The sequence below is a fragment of the Salvia hispanica genome, chromosome 5 (assembly GCF_023119035.1).
Source record: "Salvia hispanica cultivar TCC Black 2014 chromosome 5, UniMelb_Shisp_WGS_1.0, whole genome shotgun sequence".
NCBI classification, from domain to species: Eukaryota; Viridiplantae; Streptophyta; class Magnoliopsida; order Lamiales; family Lamiaceae; genus Salvia; species Salvia hispanica.
The window spans coordinates 35,134,763-35,157,167 of record NC_062969.1 but is presented as its reverse complement, the minus strand read 5'-3'; the positions used below and the strand labels follow the sequence as shown (position 1 = coordinate 35,157,167).

General features: G+C 42.3%; 1 protein-coding gene across 1 annotated transcript; it reads right to left on the bottom strand.

Annotated features, from left to right (window-relative positions):
• Positions 1-20,738: 20,738 nt before the first annotated feature.
• On the bottom strand, positions 20,739-22,145 carry LOC125189927. Its single transcript, XM_048087145.1, has one exon. It carries the CDS (start codon positions 22,143-22,145, stop codon positions 20,739-20,741), a length of 1,407 nt encoding a protein of 468 aa, XP_047943102.1.
• Positions 22,146-22,405: the final 260 nt, after the last annotated feature.

The following is a 22,405-nucleotide window of genomic DNA, read 5'->3' as shown; positions in this document are numbered from 1 at the left end:
CCCTAAGTGTCCTATTTCCTTCTTAATCTCAGCCCTTGGATCCTTAAATTGGATGGTTGTGATCAATGCATTATTAGTCTATAATGTTGCATTATTATTATTAGAATGAAAATGTGCATTATTAGTCTATAATGTTGCATTATTGCATTATTAGAATGAGAATACGTGGCATTATTAAATAATCTAACCGTCAGATGACAAAATCGTGGGGCTAGGATTAAGAAGGAAGACAAAAGATATGAAAAGGATTTGAAAAGGATATGAAAAGGTGTGTGATCAAATACTAACTAAGTTACAGTAATAACTAATAACTAATATCAACTTTGTATGTTAAAAATATCAACACAGAGACATAAATTTATCAATCTTCTTGTACTGATAAACTTATGTCTCTGTGTTGATATTTAAATTTTGCATGTTGTATTGATATAATTATGTCTTTGTGTTGATATTTTTAATACACAAAATTGAAAGTTATTAGTTATTACTGTAAATTAATTAACACACTAACGCAATCCTACATCCCTATATATATATATATATATATTGACATCTTTTATAAAGTGCCATATTGTAAGTGTAAGAACAAACTCATTTTTCTAGTAGTGTTACCCTTTTATAGATGCAATTGAAATTAATATAAGTGACATATATTACCCTAATCCATCATTACCTGCACAGATATATCAATTAATCCACATCAACTCAATCTGCATGCAGTGCATCATCAATCTTCCACCGCCAAAAATGGGCTCTACCGCGTTGGAGATCTTATTTCATGATGTGTGGATGCTTAAATGCTTGATCAAATCTAGTACTCCCTCCGTCCCAAAAAGATGACCCCTTCCTTGGGCGGCATGAGATTTTATGCAACTTTATTTTGTGTGTTAAGTAGAGAGAATAAAGTAAGAGAGAGGGAATAAAGTAGAGATAAAAGTGTTTTCTTTTTAATAATGAGTCATTTTGGTTGGTACAAACCAAAAAGGAAAGTATGTCATCTTTAATGGGACGGATGAAGTAATAAATGTTGGTTGGTGATATCCTAGTGGGCAACTAATTTAATTTTTTATTGGTTGTTTGGACAAAATAGAGACTTTGTCATATCTCAATTTCGATAAACACACCACCATAAATGCGTGCTGTAATTGGGAAAAAGCAGGGAACTATATTAGAAAACTAGTGTTAACCAAACGCTATGCATGACTAAAAAATATTTTCATTATGTTAATTTGACATTTTAAATAAATTTTAAATAAAATAAGTAACAACATCATAACTTAATACTCAAAACATACTCCCTTCATCCACAAAAAATAGTCTCATTTGTGGACGACATTAGGCTTACATTGCTGCACATGGAGTATTTTCGGTATGCATACATGTCAACACAAAGTCGGGTCTAAGAGTGGGAATTCTCTCCCACACCCACAGCTGTAGAAGTATTGGACCTCCAATATCTTTCCTCCAACCTATGGAAGCCTAGCAAATATTATGGTACAATGTAGCAAGTGTAACACTTGGTCAACTATACCTAGAGACATCTCCAACATTCTTAAGAACGGTCAACCAAATCAAAGGTACTTTACACTATGATCCATCGGGTAATATCAACCCTCCCAATAACACAAGCACAATCATACGTGCCCGTTGAATGTAGGCTTCAAGGTGTAGACCATCCTATAAAGGTTCCACCGCCATCCTATGTACTAGGGCCGATACATATAACTCGTTCTCCTTAATCTCACATTGATGTGAAGAGAATCCCAACAGTTCATCACATAGATCCTGTCACCCTTGTTTACTACAACTATTTCCTGTGAAAGGCAATCCATGTGCAGGTAGACCACAAAACACCTTTATATCTTGTAATGTAATAGTGGCTTCTCCAAATTTATCAAATAAGCAAAGTCCGCTAGTAGGCTCATTTTACCAAAGTTCAACAACAAATTCAACTATAACTAGGAAATTAATCCTAAAAAGAGCAAATTTGTCAATAAAAATCAACAAAATTCAATATTCAACAAAGTTCAGTACCAAATTCAATAAAATTCAATACTGTAAGATTTATAGCCTTTTAAAATGGCCCAAACTCGTTGAGTCGGCTCCAAGAAAGAGTTAAGACACTTGGTGAGTGATAAGGCTAATTTCATGCATTGGTTATAGGGATAAATTTTGTGATTTCTCGGGTTTAACAAACCTTTTTGAGCCAGGTGTGTAGAGAAATCGCCAACCCCAGGAAGAAGACAAAGATCGCCTAGTGGAGGGAGCCGGCAGGAAAAATAAGCTGAACAAGGAAGAGCGCTAGACAAAAGAGCATCGAATTGAAGGGCAAAATGGGCATTAACAGAACAGTCTAGAAGCTCTATCCACTATAAAAAGGAGCACGCAATCAACGTGAAGGATCATCACTTTTTTGGCTCTTAGCTTAGTTTTCACTTCTTTACACACACTTGGGGGAAATCTTTAAGGGGGGTTCTCATTTCATCGGAAGTTTGTGGTGAAACACCGTCTCCATCGGAAGTTTGGGGGAAACAATCATTTTTTTTTGTTTTTCTGTTTACTTCTCGTACTCGCCGATTCCTCGCTGTTCGAGGCTCGGTTCTGTTTTGTTATTATCGTTGGATCATTGGTATTTTGCAATGGATGTCGCTACTTGTGTTTCGTTTGTTTATTTGTGGTGTTGTTGGTTTGATTGTTGATTATTGTTGATTGATTTGAGTTTGGAGTTTTGATTGTAAGAAATTTGTTGTTGATCGGTTGAATCTACGTAGACTTGTGAGGATCGGAGATGGAAATGATGTTTGGTTGTTGTGGATGGCTTTGATCCAGAGTGGATTAAGCGTCCCGTGAATGGATCTGCTTGTTTTCGCTTGATTTTGCTGTTTAAATTCTGCATTCTCGTTTTGCCTCGTCTAGTAGTCGTAGATCTGCTTTAGTTTTAACTGTTCTTCATTTCTGTCGATTTAAATTTCGTTTACTTTGCTTCGATCTTCGTTTTTGCTCTGTTTTAACTGATTGTTTTGTGATAAATATTGGAGAAGATGATGTCGCTGTTAGTTAGTCCTTTAATTAGTTATTTTGCAGCTTTTCAGTCGTACTATGCTGTTTTGGTGAATGGTCCCCACGTTTAGCTTTTCCCAAGTCTAGGTTAATTTGGGAAACTATTCGCTCAGTCTAGTAATTGTCTTGCTCTATTTCGGTTAATATGCATGCTTTTATGTCTCTGCCTAGATCTAGCTGTTAGAGTAGAATATTTCATTTACCAAGTTTAAGAATTAAAGCTCAACCCCAAAAATTGCGTGGCAGCACCCAAAAATAGTTCCCAAGTCTTTGAACATGTTTACTTGCGCATTCATCTCCGTGGATTCGATCCCTACTTCCATGTACTAGTTTTCTAGCTAACGTGGGTTGAGGGTTTTGAAGGGGGGGTTAAGGTAGTGATTGTGTGCCCAACGACAGGTAGCTCAAGGTTCTCTGAGTTCATAGACCCAGTGTCTAGCGGATTTCCTGGACCGAGGGTTTTCTTTATTAATTTTAGAACACTCTTTCGCTGACCATTAAACTTCACAATAAGCAGACTCTTCAAATGGCGCCGTTGCCGGGGATGGATGGCGTAGTTTGTTTACATGTTTGAGGATTTGGTGTTTATAGTTTTAATTTCTGTTATTTGTTTTTTTCTTGGCAGTTTATGAGCAAGGGTTCATGATTTGGGAACGGGAGTAACCCGTCTGGGTCAAAGGACGCTCAAGTCAGGTGGCAGGTTAAGGAATCGACATCCACCATCACCACCAGATCAGGGTTTACGACAGTAGATCCATTCCCATTCGAATCAGAAAGTGAGAAGGAGTGGAACTCGTCAGGAGGAGAGGACCTGAAGTCATCTACAGAAATAGAGCACTCCGAAACCGAGGAAGAGGAAGACGTAGATATGGCACACTGTTGAGGCTTCCACCAGACTCGATCAACACATGGAAGGATTTCAAGTTGGAATTCCTGGATTATTTCTTCCCGTCCAACAAAACAAATGCCCTAAAGAAGGAGATTCAGGAATGCAAACAGGATTACGATGAGTCCTTGAGTCAGTACTGGTCTCGATTTAAGGGGCTGCTCGACGCCTGTCCCAATCATAGGATGATGGAGGCTGAGACCTTTTACCTATTCTATGAAGGAGGCTAAGCCAGTCTGTTGATAAGGAGGTGGCAGGATGGTGTGAAACCCTATTAACTCGGAACCTGACAGATGAACAGATCAATGAAGTGATCATGGAATTTTGCCACCAACCACTGTCATTCGAGTCTACGGGGTCTGTTCAGGTGAAAGGTCCAGACGAGGGAACAAATTTGGATGAGATAGCAACAAGAAGTCTGGAGAAAAACCCCCTGCCCCAGGAAGCCATCACACCAAAGAAGGAGTTGAAGAAACTACCCGAGACCCTGAAGTATGCCTACCTTGGGGAAGATGAAACATTCCCAGTGATCATCAACAGCCACTTTACAGCGGAACAGGAGAATGATCTACTGGAAGTGATCCGAAGGAACAAGAAGGCCATAGGGTGGACACTCTCCGACTTGGTGGGAATCAGCCCTGATCTTTGCATGCACCACATCCGACTGGAAGAGGGGGCAAAGGCGCGTAGAGACCCACAACGCAAGCTAAACCCAAACATGAGGGAAGAGGTTCTGAAGGAAGTTTTGAAGCTGCTATCCTTGGGGATTATTTACTCCATTCCAGACAGCGAATGGGTCAGCCCAGTTCACACGGTGACAAAGAAGTCGGGAATACAAGTTGTGGAAAATGATAAGAATGAGTTGGTGCCTACTAGATTGGTGACTGGATGGAGAATGTGCATCGATTACCGGAATCTTAATGAAGCCACTAAAAAGGATCATTTTCCTTTGCCCTTCATTGACCAGATGTTGGAGAGGTTGGCTGGAAAGCAATATTTTTGCTTTCTAGACAGAGACAGTGGATACTTCCAGATATATGTGGATCCGGAAGATCAGGAGAAGACAACCTTTACCTGCCCGTTTGGTACTTATGCGTATAGAAGAATGCCATTTAGATTATGCAATGCACCGGTTATATTCCAGCGTTGTATGATGAGCATCTTCTCGGACTTGTTGGATGTGTGCATTGAAATTTTTAGGGATGATTTCACGGTGTATGGCAATTCCTTCGATGCATGCTTAGCTAATTTGGATATGGTATTGAGAAGGTGCCAGGAGAAGAATTTAGTCCTAAACTTTGAGAAATGCCATTTCATGGTACCTGAAGGAATAGTCCTCGGCCATGTAGATAAAGCCAAGGTGGATGTAATCTCGAAACTGCCCTACCCCATGAATCAGAAGGAGGTTAGAGGGTTCCTGGGTCACGTAGGTTTTTATAGGAGGTTCATCAAGGATTTTGCAAAAATTGCCCAACCGCTAAGGCATCTCTTGCACAATGAGGTGGAGTTTGATTTTGATGAAGGATGCAAGAAGGCGTTCCAGATGCTGAAGGATAGACTTGTCTCCGCCCCGATAATCCGCGCACCAGACTGGAATTACCCCTTCGAAGTAATGTGCGATGCGAGTGATTTTGCAGTGGGAGCGGTCCTAGGTCAGAGGATTGACGGGAAAATCTATGTCATTTTTTATGCCTCGAAGACCCTCAACTAGGCTCAGAAGAACTATGATACCACAGAAAAAGAGATGCTAGCAGTGGTGTACTCATTCGAGAAATTTCGACCGCATCTATTAGGGTCGAAAGTAATAGTCTACACTGATCATGCTGCGATTAAGTATCTCCTGGCCAAGAGGGAGTCTAAGCCAAGGTTTATTAGATGGGTGTTGTTGCTGCAAGAATTTGATTGGGCGGTAAAAGATAAGAAAGGGACGGAGAACAAAGTTGCAGATCATTTGAGCCGAATATTCCAAGGGGATACGGATGAAGCTGTACCTGATGCCTTCCCCGAGGAACATCTTTATTATATATGGAAGTCTGCTAGGTCTATTGACTGGGAAGCAGTGTTCACAGTAACAGGTCTAGGAACATCAGACAGGGGGAAGCGCCCGATGAATGCAGAGCCATGGTTCGCTGACCTGGCTAATTACTTAGTCACTAGAGAACTGCAAGGGTCCCACGAAATTTCCCGGGCCCATAAAATGAAGCTGAAGAGTGAAGTCAAATACTACTTCTGGGATGATCCCTAACTCTGGAAGATGTGCTCAGATCAGGTTATCCGACGATGCATCCCAAAGTGGGAACAAAAAGATGTCTTGAACCACTGCCATGCCTTAGCTTGTGGGGGTCATTTTGGGCCTAGGAAAACTGCCAGTAAGGTTTTGGACAGTGGATTTTATTGGCCGACTCTGAACAAGGACTCTTTTGAGTTTTGTCAAGTCTGTGAAAGATGTCAACTGACCGGGGAAATTTCTAGAAGAAATGAGATGCCGCAGAACCCGATAATAGTTTGTGAGATTTTCGATGTTTGGGGCATGGACTTTATGGGCCCTTTCCCATCTTCATATGGGAATACATACATTTTGGTTGCGGTGGATTATGTATCCAAATGGATAGAAGCAAAGGCTACGCCCACCTGCGAGTCAAAGGAGGTAGCAAAGTTTTTGCGGACCAATATTTTCAATAGGTATGGGGTGCCCAGAGCCATCATTTCGGACCAAGGTACGCACTTTTGTAACCGCACAATAGAAGCTTTGATGAGGAAATATGGTGTACATCATCGGTTATCTACACCCTATCATCCCCAGTCGAATGGTCAAGCGGAGATCTCGAACAGAGAAATCAAAAACATCTTGGAAAAGATGGTGAACATGAAGGAACTGGCAGTGTAATCGCTCACATAAATCAATTACATAATAATTCTAATCTATTTAGCAGATTATTTAGACAAATTCTATTCGCGTAATTATCACATGTATCATGCTCATAACTCAAATAAAACATGCTTTAAATTAATTGAAACCTAAAACATACTTTTCTACGGTTTAGCCATTATACCTTGATGATTCTCCAAAGAATCGAAGATAGCTAGCGCCTTCTCCACGTGAAGATCTTTAGTACAAAACCACAGATCTTTTGTCTGGTTTCCGGACTGTAAACTGATATCAAGGTGGGCTGATCTCACTAGTGTACTAGGACTTAAATAAAGAAGACGAAAATCCTTTCCCTCGGAGGAGAGAAAATCTCTCCTTGTCTATGTAGAGAGGAGGGTGAAAATTTTGAAGAAAAATAATTGTATTTTCTATCTCCTTTATTCTCCTATTTATAATAAGTCACATATTGCGCCCAGACAGGGATCTATGGAAGGCTTTGGATATGGGCTCCTCCAATCAGCTTATAATTGGAATATTACAAGCAGCCACTACAGAAGTAATATTGCACTCCCCATCCAAATCCGAAATTATAAGTACTTCGGGTTTCCATTATTTGATATTTATTTCTCGCGCTAAAGATAGAAACATCCATTAATTAATTATTGTCTGGTATGGAATTAATTAATTAATATCTTATTTATTCAAAGAGAGGACTCAGCAAGAAAATCTTATTTATTATTCATAGAGTAATTAAACTCCAACTAGCTAGGTTCCGAATAATAAAACCTTATTTCAAGCTTCTCTTGAGGATGTTATCAAACGAGACTCACCTCGCGCACGATTTAACATAATAGCAATCCTAGCACCGCTGGATATTAATCACCATTACCCAATATACCAAGCTTATTGGGTTGCGAAAAACCCGCACCATTTGGTAAGTCAAAGTAGTGCATAATCAATACCGTATGCTCAATGCTAACACACGTTGATTAAGAAATGATAATTTACAAGACTTCGTCTTTCAGTAGATAGCATAAAGACTGTCTCATTGTTAGATCCATTCAGTGCTATACCACACCAACGTCATCTTATTTCATTAAGGCTTAGAAATAATTGGACTGACATTGCAACCTTTCACGATAGGTACTCTAAGCCTATCTAGGTTGTGAAATTCTTCTTTTTCTTTGTTCAGAACTGACCGTGTTACCTTAAAGTGAACGACGCCCACAACCGGTCTACTAAAACAAAGACTTAGACTTTGTTAAGTTGCTTATACATTTAAACATGTAATAAACATCCATTAAATGTAAAACATAACAACATTATGAAAAAAATAATCTGTTTATTCTTTTGGAAAATGAAATAATAGTTTTAACAGTATTCAATCACTCGAAAGGTGATTTCTAGTATACAAACTCTAACAATCTCCCACTTATACTCAAAACAGCTTTCGAGTATACAAAAAAAATGTGCACTACGTCTAATTCTCCCACTTATACTGAAAGCGAGTTGAGGTCTCGAGCGAGTCGAACTCCCATTCCTTCAACATGGCGTTCGAACGGTTTCATCGCCAATGCCTTTGTAAAGGGATCTGCCAGGTTTTTCTCTGACGCAATCTTGACCACTTGTATGTCTCCTCTCTGCAGTATATCTCTAATGATATGGTACTTCCTCTCTATGTGTTTGCTCTCTTTGTGAGCTCTTGGTTCCTTTGAATTCGCCACAACACCAGAATTGTCACAATAAATGGTGATGCTCTTGGGCAAATTCGTAACCACGCCTAAATCCATAAGAAATTTCTTGAGCCATACAGCCTCCTTTGCAGCCTCCGAAGCGGCCACATATTCGGCTTCCATGGTAGAGTCTGCAATGCATTTCTGCTTTACACTCTTCCAAATTACGGTTCCACCTCCTAAGGTAAACACATAACCAGAAGTAGATTTCCTCGAGTCTTGATCAGCTTGAAAGTCCGAATCAGTATATCCCAAAGGACAGAGCTCGCCTGCTTTGTAAACTAGAACATAGTCCTTAGTCCGTTTAAGGTACTTGAGTATGTTATTTACTGCAGTCCAATGTCCTTAGCCCGGGTTTGACTGATATCTTGCTACCATACCAACAGCAAAACAAATATCAGGCCTTGTACAAAGCATAACATACATAAGACTACCAACTGTCGAAGCGTATGGTATCCTTCTCATCTCTGCTATCTCAGATGCAGTCTTAGGACACATCTCTTGAGATAAATGGATGCCATGTCTAAAAGGTAAGAAACCTTTCTTGGCATCTTGCATGCTAAAGCGACTAAGTACAGTGTCGATGTAAGGTTCTTGAGATAAGCACAATATCCTTTTCTCACGGTCCCGTAGGACCTTGATACCTAGAATGTGTTCCGCGCCTCCCATATCCTTCATCTCTAACTAGTTTGACAACCACGTTCGTACTGATGACAACATCTTTTTATTGTTTCCAATTAGAAGAATGTCATCTACTTATAAAACTAAGAACACCACATTCCCCTTCTCAACCTTCTTGTACACGCAGCTCTCGTTAGGGCATTTTTTGAATCCAAACTTGTGAACAGTTTGATCGAAGCACTGATTCCATGATCTAGATGCTTGCTTGAGGCCATAAATGGCCTTCTTAAGCTTCCAAACCATGTGCTCTTTGCCCTTGACGGCATAACCCTCGGGTTGTTCAATGTAGATGGTCTCCTCAAGACTACCGTTTAAGAACGCAGTCTTAACATCCATCTGCCACACATCCCAATCCATGTAAGCTGCTATAGACAATAGAATCCAGATCAATTTAAGCATGGCCACTAGGGAAAAGGTCTCGTCGTAATCGGCACCTTCCTTTTGGGTGTACCCCTTAGCCACTAGCCTTGCCTTAAAGACTTTAACTCATCCATCGGGTCCACGTTTATGTTTGTATATCCACTTGCTCCCAATGGCAGTACAGCCTTCGGGTAGGACAGATAAATCGTAGACGTCTTTGTCTATCATAGATTGTAGTTCCGAATCCATTGCACTTACCCATTGGCAATGATCGACATCCGCCTGCGCCTCTGCAAAATTCCAAGGATCTAGTACATTGCTGTCCGAGGAGTGATCCATAGATTCTCCCAAACCAATGTACCTTTCGGGCTCATGAGAGACCCTCCCACTGCGGCGCGGCACTGCAACATTAGGTGTAGAAGTTGAAGGTTCGGGAATTGGTTGTACAATCGGTACTTGTTCTTGGTTAATGGAACTTGTGACTAAAGTGAGCTCTTCAAGAGCCACCTCACTGCTGGGTTTATGATTCATAACAAAGTCTTCCTCTAAGAATGTCGCGTGAGTACTCACAATGACTTTCTTGTCTCGGAGACTATAGAATTCATAAGCTTTCGATCCTTTGGGGTATCCTATAAACAAACATACCTATGTCCTTGAGTCCAGCTTAGTTGAATCATTTTCCAAAACATGAGTTGGACACCCCCATATCTTGAGATGCTCTAGATTGGGCTTGCGCCCATTCCACAACTCATATGTAGTGGCAGGAACAGATTTTGACGGTAAATTGTCTAAAATATGGCTCGCGGAAAGCAATGCATGTCCCCAAAATGAAATAGGTAGTCGTGCATAACTCATCATCGATCGGACCATGTTTAACAAGGTCCTATTCCTTCTTTCAGCTACGCCATTCTGCTGGGGTGTGCCCGGCGCAGTCAGTTGGGATTCAATTCCCTCTACCGATAAGTAATCCAAAAACTCAGCACTGAGGTATTCGCCTCCGCGATCAGACCGCAGGCTTTTGATACGTTTTCCATGATGCGTCTCGGCATAAGCCTTAAACTCCTTGAACTTTTCAAAAGCTTCAGACTTAAAGCGCATCAAATAAACATATCCAACTTTCGAGTAATCATCAATAAAAGTCATGAAATAGCGAAATCCGCCTCTTGCCTCGGTTGACATTGGTCCACACACATCAGTATGAACGAGTTCTAGTACTTCCTTGGCCCTATTACTTTTCACCCTAAAAGGTCTCTTAGTCATCTTGCCTTCCAAGCAGGATTCACACGTGGAAAATGATTCAGTATCTAGTCCTTTAAGAAGGTCTTGATCCACGAGAGTTTGAATCCTCCTTTGGTTGGCATGACCAAGTCTAAGGTGCCATAAGTACGTTTCGTTCATTGAACTTGAAGGTTCCTTTCTTTTCTTTGAAATTTTCGATGCATTATTGTGTTCTAATTTGCGATTATTAAATTGTGTAGATATGATTGTGTAAAGATTGTTTCCCATGATACCACGACAGATATAAGAACCACCTTTCTTAATAACACAACTGTCATTAAAAGAAATCGAATACCATCAAAAACCAATTTAGAAACTGAAATTAAATTTCTTCTAAAAGAAGGTATCAACAAAATATTCTTCATAACCAAAAATCTATCACTACTAAAACGCAAATAAACGTCTCCCACTACAACGACCGCCACTTTAGTAGCGTCGCCCAGCTGGACTTCGATCTCTCCATCATATAGCCATCTTGTCACATGCATTAAGTCAGGATCAAAACAAATTGATCAGTAGCTCCAGTGTCTATAACCCAAGTATGAGATGGAGTCGAAGCCAAACATGACTCGACAACTAGAGCTTGGTGCAAACTTGTAGCCTTGCTCTTTTTAGAGCAGTCTGGCTTCCAATGCCCCTTCTCTCCACACCTGAAACACTTTCCTGATTGCTTCTTTCCCGGCCTCCTCTTTTTCTTTCCCTTAGCTTCCTTAGGTGCGACCTGGTTCGTCACTTTCTTCTTTTATGCGCCAGGCCTAGGGCCAGAGGAACGATGTGACGAACTAACCATCGCAGCCTTTGCTTGGTTCATGAGATCCTCTGCCGACTGAAGTTCAATCAACAACTCAGCCAAGGTGTAATTTCTCTTGTTCATCTCAAAGTTGAGCTTGAACTGCTGAAAGCTAGGGGGCAGACTCTGAAGGATGATAGTAACTTGGGACTCGGCATCAATGACACCTCCCAAAACCTCAATTTGATTGAGGTGGCTCATCATCTCGAGGACATGGTCCCGCACAGACGAGCCTTCCTTCATAGTCTTGCACATGATACTCCGAAAGGCTTGAGACTTAGTCGTTCGATTCTGATTACCAAAGAGATTTGTGAGATTTTGCATAATATCGGCGGCAGTTGCCATGGCGGCATGCTGATGTCTAAGCACTGTTGACATGGAGGCCAACATATAACACTTAGTCATCTCATTCGCCTTATGCCACCGTCTATGCGCATCTCGCACTGCCTGCGCGGCGTTAGCCGCCGGCACTGGGGGCCGTGGAGTAGTGAGCACAAATTTGTACTCATCAGCCGTGAGAACGATGTCCAAATTTGGTTTCCATTCTATGTAATTTTGGCCCTCGAGTTTGTTTTCTTTAAGAATTGCAGAAAGAGGATTGAGTGACATGTTGACGATTTAGTTTGCACTGCAAAACAAAATATTTACTATTTGTCATAAACTTATGTGATGAAATTGAAGAGATTAACCATAAAACTATAAAATTAAAAATTTGTACCCTCAAGCAGAGGTGAATACGCATTAAAATTTTAACATTTTTACTGGTCACAACACCGACGAATAGTCCAGAGACCGCAGCACGGCATGGCCGCCAAATGTTGCCTAAGCATGACCATCAGATTTAGCATTACAGAATCTTTTTTCTACAACACACTCCCAAAACAATGCTCATGTGTTGATAACAACATCAAGCTATCTCGTAGATTCTGTTTGGACTTCTGAAACTTGTAATTTCTTAGGATTATTGTCCCCACAGCATGGGTGGCGATAATATTGGAAACTACTTTCTAGTCCATACTATTTACATGTGAGAAGTCCACCTATATGAACTCGCTATTTCTTAGGATTATTGTCCCCACAACATGGGTGGCGATAAGATTCAGAAATTAGCTTCATAAGTTGTTGACCAATCGATGGAGACCATATACAAACTTAGTTCGTAATTATCGCTTAGATATTTAAGTTATGGTTTTTCATTAATTATCCTTAGCCTTAGTGCAGATTAAAGGCTTAATTAAATTTTGTTGGTATTTAATTGACTGGATAATTAAATCTTTTATAATCATTTAAACATCTTATTAAAGGATAATATATTAATTACTAAAGTTTAATACATATTCATGTCTTCTATAAGATTTATCTAAAATAATTAATTATTTATATCTTTGACGAACATGAATAAATAAACTTAAATTAATTCCTTATTAAGATTGGGAAGAGAATAATATATTATTATTTAATGAAATCCTACATATCTATCCTTATTAGGATTCTAGATATATAATATAATTAGAAAACTATTAAATTATTCTTGTCCATATCATCTAGGAATAAAATAAATATATTTATTTTCATAGTTATAGTCAATAATCTAAATATCCCTAAAATCTAGGGAAATCTTCCCAAAATATTTTATTTCCATTAAATAATAATATTTTAATGATATCTTTTAATTTAGGAATCAAATAATTATTGAAATAATATTTCATCGTTAGCTCGTCGTACGAGGTTGACACGTACGATGAACGACGAAGATCCGCCGGGATATTCTCGCCGGAACGGTGAGTTCACCGTCCAGCAATCGTCGGCGGCCCACGCGACGCGCGGCTGCTTCCTTCGTCCCTCTTCGGCGCTAAGAACACCGCTGCTCCCTCCGTCGACGTCAGCCTCTACAGAAGTAATATTGCACTTCCCATCCAAATCCGAAATTATAAGTACTTCGGGTTTCCATTATTTGATATTTATTTCCCGCGCTTAAGATAGAAACATCCATTAATTAATTATTTTCTGCTATGGACTTTATTAATTAATATCTTATTTATTCCAAGAGAGGACTCAGTAGGAAAATCTTATTTATTATTCATAGAGTAATTAAACTCCAACTAGCTAGGTTCCGAATAATAAAACCTTATTTCAAGCTTCTCTTGAGAATGTTATCAAACGAGACTCACCTCGCGCACGATTTAACATAATAGCAATTCTAGCACCGCTGGATATTAATCACCACTACCCAATATACCAGGCTTATTGGGTTGCGAAAAACCTGCACCATTTGGTAAGTCAAAGTAGTGCATAATCAATACCGTATGCTCAATGCTAATACACGTTGATTAAGAAATGATAATTTACAAGACTTCGTCTTTCAGTAGATAGCATAAAGACTGTCTCGCTGTTAGATCCATTCAGTGCTATACCACACCAACGTCATCTTATTTCATTAAGGCTTAGAAATAATTGGACTGACATTGCAACCTTTCACAATAGGTACTCAAAGCCTATCTAGGTTGTGAAATTCTTCTTTTTCTTTGTTCAGAACTGACCGTGTTACCTTAAAGTGAACGACGCCCACAACCGGTCTACTAAAACAAAGACTTAGACTTTGTTAAGTTGCTTATACATTTAAACATGTAATAAACATCCATTAAATGTAAAACATAACAACAGTATTCAATCACTCGAAAGGTGATTTCTAGTATACAAACTCTAACAGAACACTACGAGGAAAGATTGGAGTAAGCACCTCGACGATGCTCTCTGGGCGTATAGAACTGCTTACAAAATACCAATCGGGATGTCACCGTATAGATTGGTGTTTGTGAAAATGTGTCATTTACCCATGGAAGTAGAACATAGGGCTTACTGGGCTGTTAAAGGATGAATATGAAGGCACAGGCCTGTGAAGAGGAACGGAAATTGCAGCTACAAAAATTAGAGGAACTAAGACTGGAGGCATTCGACTCGGTCATGTGGTATTAAGAAAGAACCAAACTCTGGCATGATAAGAATCTCCGAGTCAAGGAACTTCGAGTAGGGCAGAAAGTACTCCTCTTTCAATCCCGACTGAAGCTAATGCCTGGTAAGCTGAAATCCAAGTGGATAGGGCCATACACGATCGTTGGCCTTCGAGCAAATGGAGCTGTAGAGATTCAAGGGAGCGCCCCAAACTCAGTTCCTTTTTAGGTAAATGGGCACAAAGTGAATGTATATAGAGATAATACAGATATGCATGTGGTGGAAGAGACGCCACTACATACATCTGCTATTATTTCTTAAGATGGTCAGGAAAGTGGATATCCTCAATGAATTCCTAGGTCAGGTAAAGTGGGAAACAAAAATTTATTTTTACACTGACCTAGGAAATCTTGAGGATACTCATTCGCTATGAAAATAGTTCAGTTGCTTTCAAATATAAGAAAACCCAAACAAATTAAAAAAATGTTTCTCCCAGAAATATTTTTCGAAGCACCAAGCTCCCTGGGGAAATTGTTTTGTCACTTATGATCTCGACCTAAGTATTTGGTGTTTCATTTCTTTTGTTGCTAGGGGGAGGAAGAGGCTTGCAAATTGGAGGGAAGACGGTTGATTTTGGAATTTCGAATTCTGCTTTTCGAGGAACGTACGGTTGCTTACCTCATATCGCAACCGTTCGCCTGCCACTCTGAAAAGCCCCAAAGATATTTTTCAACCGGTCACTTCTCTCTCCACTTTCACAACTCTCTCTCTCTCAAATAATTTGTTCTTCAAACCCTAATCGAATCCACCCAGATATTGTGAGTTTTGCAGTTAACCATGAAGAAAACACAGGATACCATCGTGAAAAAGGGAGATCCCGCCGCCAGACTACCGTCCGGGCAACCGCCGGCTCAGCCGATTTTCTCGGCGCTCGATATACGCTTAGAATGGAACCCGACTTCTGTGCCAGATTCCTCTGCCTTCAAAAGTCCCGATGAGGAAGCATTCTTGAAGGAACTGGAGGAGAAGTTCGGAAGTAAAGAGGAGGTCGAGAGATTTTTCTCCCGATTTTCGATGTTTCGTCAGCAACCGCAGGCAATCCCTGAGGAATCAAAGGCGCAACCACCGAGTTCAAACCTAGGGGATTCCAAAACCCTAGATCAGACGCATGCAGAAACTGGGCCAAACCCAGACATTGCAGAACAGGGAAAAGGCGGCAGCGGACTCGAGGAGGAAAGCGTAAGCGGATTTGCAGACGAAATTGACAGGATGGTGGTGGATCACTCTTTAGATGGAGTCGCAAGGGAAGGTAACGCATCTGATTTACAATTGGTGGAAGGGGAAACCCCTGTGGTTGAAATTGGGGGGGAGGGGGAGGGAAACCCCTGTTTCTAAGAATGTGGAGGGTGAAACCCCGAATTTGTATGTGGAGGGGGGAACCCCGTTTGATTTTGAGGGGGCAACCCCGACTTTGCTCATTGAGGGGGAAACCCCATTTGTGTCTGAGGGAGAAATCCCTAACAAACTTGAGGAGGAGACTCCGAATAAATCTACGGGGGAAACCCCAATTATGTGTGCTGAGGGAGAAATCCCTAGGGATCCTGGAGGGGACGAGGTCCCCGTTGATGTTACAGAGCAGAGGCACGGAGAGGACGGGCCGTTGGAGGTAGTGGATCTAGAGGAGGTACCAGAGGACTCACCCGCTGATCTGCGGGCGTCAAGGAGGATGGCACGGTGAAGCTTGCAGGGAGGATGACCAGACGAAGGGATCAGGATTCCTGGCCCCGGGGGCAACGAGCATGCAGGGAGGAGAGACTCCTGACTCTGAAGATGAGGTGGATGCCGCGGAAGAGCATCGAGTGGCCAGGGAGCGCAAAAGGAAGGGAAAGACAACTGTCGTCCCTCGGCCCAGGAGATCTCAAAGACTCATCTCGGTCAGGGAATCTCCCCGCCCGCTCCACAAGGCCTCTGGACCTGGTGATGAGAGTAGCGAGACCGAGGAAGAGCTCGAGGAAGAAGAGGAGGCCCCAAACTATGAGCGAGAGGATATTTGGATCACGAAGAAGCTCTTGGGGGCTATGTCTAAGTTCAACGACTCAAAGAGGACAAAAACGTACAAGGATCGAAGTGCAGTTGGGAAACTGGCCAAATCAGGGAAGAGATACGACAGGGACTCGCTGAGGGAGATTGAAGGACCGAGGTCTTTGTTCCCCCTTTTTGGTTTTCGTATGTGATTGGAGTGTATCCAACTGATCAGGAAGAGATTCCCGACCCAGCTGAGTCGTTGGTACGATAACCGGGACCTGGCTTCAAACAAATTTCCTCAATCCATTTCTACTGATTAGTATAATGGAGGTAAGGGTCGAATCCCATGAGGATTGACACGTTTTGATAACTGCGGTCACTTTCCTGGGTGTTTTGAGATTTTACCTAGACAGGAGATAAAGGTGGTACTCTACTGACTAGTAGGCGGGAAAATAACAGACATGTGGGAGTGTTCGTGAAAATAGGGGACAAGGTGTATCAGAGACATATGGAAAGTGGACAGTTACTAAAAGAGGAAATTTAGACTACAAGGTATATCTGTTGGCTGGGGCTCTCTGACAGGTCTGGATAGTACATCTGAAAAGTAGGGAACAAAAGCAAAAGTAGCTTAAAAGTAAAAGTGGTCCAATAAAGTTGATTTTTACGTTTTCTTCTTCATCAAGTATTAACAGAATTCAGATAAACACAAACACCATAACTGAACTTCAGATTCACAAATTCAAACTCAAGATCCATCGATTAAAATGCTTAAACTTAAATCAAACGGTAAACTGCAACTTTTACTTCTACTGACTGACATGCAAGGTGGTAATCACGGCGCAGAAAAGAAACACATGCACGGAAACTTGACTAAATTAGCTACAACTACAAATCAACAACTCCCGATAAGAAAACACTTAGAAATTGAAAGCAATGACTAAATCTAACTTTCCTAGGCAGAATGAAGCAAACTCGAACCAAAGTGACATGCGAAATAGAAACTTCATAATGTAAATGTTGGAAAATAACAAAGTACTTCAAAAGAGCGACAACGATGAGTGTTTGCAAATAACTTAAATGATGAAAAAAAGTAAACTTTAAACTAAGAAAGCGATTAAGATTGTTTGTGCCACTCCGGGCGATGATACTACTACACTGCTACGATAACTGGCTGGAACGACGGACTGATGACTTCTCCGGCAAACTCTGGACGTCAAGTGACCATGGCTGTGGCGAGGAACGAGAAGTGGGATAATGCTGAAGGATGGATCTTCTAGAGAGAATTCTACTAAGTGTAATTGTCGAACTGCCTAAAAAACTCCTTCTCTCTCTCCAAGTGGCTTCTTTTATAGGGAGGCTTGCCCTTGCTTTTAGGGTAGACTTCTCCCGCGTTTTGACCTTTTTGCCCTTGTCAATGATCATCCCAGCTATCCTCCTTCTCCATCTCGAGCCTTTTCTCCGGCATGCATCCTGGTCAGTATCGCACCCTTTTGGCGCTTTTATCACTTGCGTCACCTGAATCGTCTCCTACTGACTTGGATCCTTTAATCCTGCACACTTAAGCAACTGTTTTGCAGATAATACATGCATTTCACGACATACTGACCAGTAACCAAGGCTTAGAATACGACTTATCAAACTGCTCACACTTACCACATGCTTGTCCTCAAGCGTGAAGACAAACATAAAGAAATAAGTCGAATTCGAGCCTGGTTACTCCCCTGACCGACTCTACCTAGCTAGACTCAAGACTCTGACGCAAAAGAAAGAAAACAAAATAACGACACAAACACATAACACATATAGTTAACTTAAACACATAGAACAGGCTATATTTTCAACCACCCTTCCCCTCGAGATCAAGTACAATCCGGCCTTAGGCAGCCTTGAACTTCCGCCGCCCCCCTTTTCTTCCCCAGTCAGTATATCTGCTTGTCAGGATCACCCAATCCTAGGCCAAACACTGGGTTCACTCAGTCACTCATTCCTCACAGGGGATGTTATGACTGTTTTCTCTCAACGCTAAACCACAGATGTTTCGGACTCAGATCTCACGTGCAGCTCCTGAAGGTCTTTAAGGCTTGTAATGGGGCTAGTGGTTTGTAGTGTTTGGGGTAGTTGTCCCTAAGGCTCTAGGGTTCAAAAACTAACTACTTATTTGATGAGGGAGAACTGTGTGCATTCGGGCTTCTGGCTAGGGCTTCTTCTTCGGCTGGACAATTTCTGACATTGGCTTCCAACTGGTCAGTAGCTTCTTTGTGGCTTCGCCATCCTTATTCCTTCTTCCTCCTTTCTCTTTTTGTGGTCAAGTATCTGCGACCATTTTCTTCAATTTTTCTTTCTGTGGCTTCGCCACCCTTATTCCTTCTTCTATTTTTTTGGATCTGGAAACTTCAGATCGATTTTCTCCTTCTTTCTTTGTTTTTCTCTTCTTCAGCTGGTTCCTTTTGTATGTCCTCCTGGGCAGTTGCTTTCTTGCCTCATGCCTTGCACGCACACAGTTCCAGTGGCTGATGGGTTATTTCGGGGTATAATTCAGGCTAGAAAATGGGGTTCTAAAGGTAGGTTTTTTTCTTTTTTTCTCTTTTTTTTTTTTTTTTTTTTCAAGGGGTTTTCCTACTGCCTTCAGGGTTTGCTACACGCGGTCACCTTGCCCTAGACATCATGTGGTAGCCTTTTTTTTTTTTTTTTTTTTTTTCAGTATTTAGTGGAAAGTAGTTCCACTTTGGGGTTTCTAACTCACCTTTTAAGAAGGCCTTCGTGTCTGACCTAAGGGATGGGTTTTTCCTTCATACGTGCATCATCTACACTGACTAGGGGTTACTGGAGGGGGTGGTTTCTGTTTTCCGGCATGCCTTATCTCCCTTAATTCCCCTCACCGTTAGTTCGAGGCAGTTGAGTTTTAAGCCCATTCATAAAACATAACACATAATTCCTAGACCTAAACAAACCCTAAAAAAACTAACATGCACTGACTCAAATAACACATATATACATGTCATACTGGCCATTTGCTCCCCCCTCTCACTTCACAAACACATATTATATCTAAAAACTTCTCACACTTAGACTATGCAATAGGCTAAGTGGGAGAGTTTCAGATATATACCTAGATTTATTTAACAAAACAGAGCAAAATATTTATAAACATGAAATATAATCATATAAACTCCTCACACTTAGTCTACGCAGTAGGCTAAGTGTGAGGTAACATGCCCACAACAAAACATAATAAACATATCCACCAAAGTAGCAAACCCTTTACTTCTCACACTTAGACTATTAAATAGGCTAAGTGTTATGAATGAGGTTTGCATACAATTAGAACACATAAATCTACCTATTTAATAAAAGTACGAAAATATAAACAAAAGAAAAACTTAAAAATTAAAAAGAAAACTAACTGGTCAGTTGGGGGTGGTTCGGTCAGATGTTCCTCCTGCTCCTTCTTGGGGCAGGGTTCTGTGCAGGTGGGTCCGTTGGTTCTTCTTCAGTAGGTCCGGGTTGGTTGTCATCATTCTCCTATTGTCCGTCGCCATCTTCTTCCTCAGGTCCGGTGGGTTCTTCTTCCTGTCCTCCATCTCCGCTTGTTCCAGCTCCGTTGCTTGCCTTCCCTCTTGCCAACTCCCTTAGGACGCTCTCCATTAGGGCTATCAGTTTCGCCATCTCTGCCCGCGATTGTCTATTCTCCTCAGCCAGCTCAGTCACTGCCCGCTCCAGATTTTCTTGCCTCAGCCTCTGCGCTTGGTCGATCTGGCCAGCTTGCACCTCCTGGCCTTGTTGTGCCCTTCCTCCAGGGGCTTCTCCCATTGGGTAGAACTGGGGTACACCTTCTCTGTAGTATACCAAATTGGTACGGACGAAGAAGGGTATATCAAATAGGCCAGGAGCGTCGACCATGTACATTGGAGACAGGTCCTCTGCCTCTGTTATGATGATGTTGTTGCGCACGAAGGCTCCTAGTATGTGGCAGAGCGACAAGTTTCTGGCTGGGTAGGTGGCTATCAGGTGGCATTGGTAGGCTGTCCAAAACCCTAGGTGCAGTTTCCTTCCATGCTTAGCGCATCATAATCTTCTCCTTCCAGAGAGATATCACTCTCTGAGTCAGAATCCTCGCTGGAAGTGTAGTCGGTATCGCTTGATCTCTCTTTCTCTTCCGGCTCTGGCAGTGCGCTGTTTCTTCATGACTTGTTTCTTCTTGACAGGGGCTTTCCCCTTCCTCTTCCTTTCTTGAATGTACTTGGTTTCTTCGATATCCATTGCCTCTGCTTCCTCGTCGGCTTGTGTTGAAGTGTCCTCCTGGGCGGTAGGCTCGGCCACCATGCGGGCACTAGTATCACTTCTTGCTGCCTCCTCCCGACCTACTGACTCTGATGCGAGGTCCAGACCCTCAGCCACCTTGTCAGTATTCTCCTCCTGGTCAGTCGGCGTTGCTGATACTGTCCCTGTTGCCATTTGGGTGTCCTCCTGGCTAGCATTCGAGGGCTCCTCCCCAGGTTTTGTAGGAGTAGTCTTCTCGTCATCACTCGAAACCTCCACTGCATCTGCTGCGGTGTTTGCTCCTGCCTTGTTGGACGTCCACTTTCCTAAACATCTCTGTGACACTCTTTGGGGTTTCTGCCTTTCTGCCTTGGGGTCGTTTTTCAATACTAGCCTCCTCTTTACTGGCTTGGGTTTAGTTACCACTGAGGCTTCCTCTTGATGTGTGTCTGGCTCTTGCCCCTCCTCCTCAGGTTGTTCTGCCTTTTCCGGTTGTTTGTCTGTCCTCTCCTCCACTGATTGGTGGACTACCCCTTCCGACTGTTCCGCTTCCTTTGTTGCTTCCCCCTTCCCTACTGCCTGGGATGCGAGGTCCAGTACCTCAGCCACCCCTTCAGGGTTTATCACGATTCGATCCCCTTTGCCCAAAACCGTTTGGAATTCTTCATCCGTCATTATCCCTTGCTTCCTGGCCGTCTCGTTCAGATCTATCTCCTCCTCCGCTACATCGATTTTTGCGTCAGTGGCCCTAATCTCCTCTGCTTCACCTTTCTCGCTCTCGCTTGCTCTCCCTCCACTCTCCTTGTCTTCTGTTTCTCCCCAGTTGGGATCTTGATAGGCGGAAAGAGGGCTGACGTCCAGCGGCTCTGTTTGTTGGTGTATGGGAGAAGGGTGGGAGGGTTCTGATTGTGCAGCAATTGTTGAGGGAATATTTTCGGACGTTGGAATTGAGGTTTTTGGGGTGGTGGTGGGTGGGTGTTCTGTGGTTGCAGTTGGGGTAGGGTTTGATGTCGCCGGCATTCCTCCGGTTAGGCTAAATCCGGCTAGGGTTGTTGTCCAGTCTCTGTTGGGGTCTTGTTGCCTTAGAAACGCCGCCAGTGCGTCTAAAGGAACCATCGCCGGAATTTGTGTCGTCGGCGGTGGTTGTGATCGTTGTGGGCTTGGCGGCCGCGACTCGGCTGCTGGCTGGAGTTCTGACGAGGCTTCGCCGGTGGTAGATGCTCGGTTGTTGGTTGCCTTTCTCTTTGCCATGACTGTACCGGTGGTGGTTTGCGGTGGTTTCTTTAGTGGGTGGTAGTTTTTCGGAGTGGGGGTGGTGGTTGTGGGAGAGAGAGTGCAGGTAAGGGTTTGTAAAGTGAAGGGGAGTAGGCGGTGGGGTGTTTTATAGAGGGGTGGGTAGTTGAGGGTTTTGACCGGTTGTAGGCGGTCGCTCGGTTGAGACGCTTCGTGTGGAAGGCGGTTGTGCTTGCTGGCAGCCGATTGGACGTTGCTTGTCACGTCCTTGCTTCACG

Excerpts from the sequence above, each read along its gene's own strand:
- LOC125189927 (XM_048087145.1), bottom strand. The coding sequence starts at position 22,145 with ATGGCAAAGAGAAAGGCAACCAACAACCGAGCATCTACCACCGGCGAA.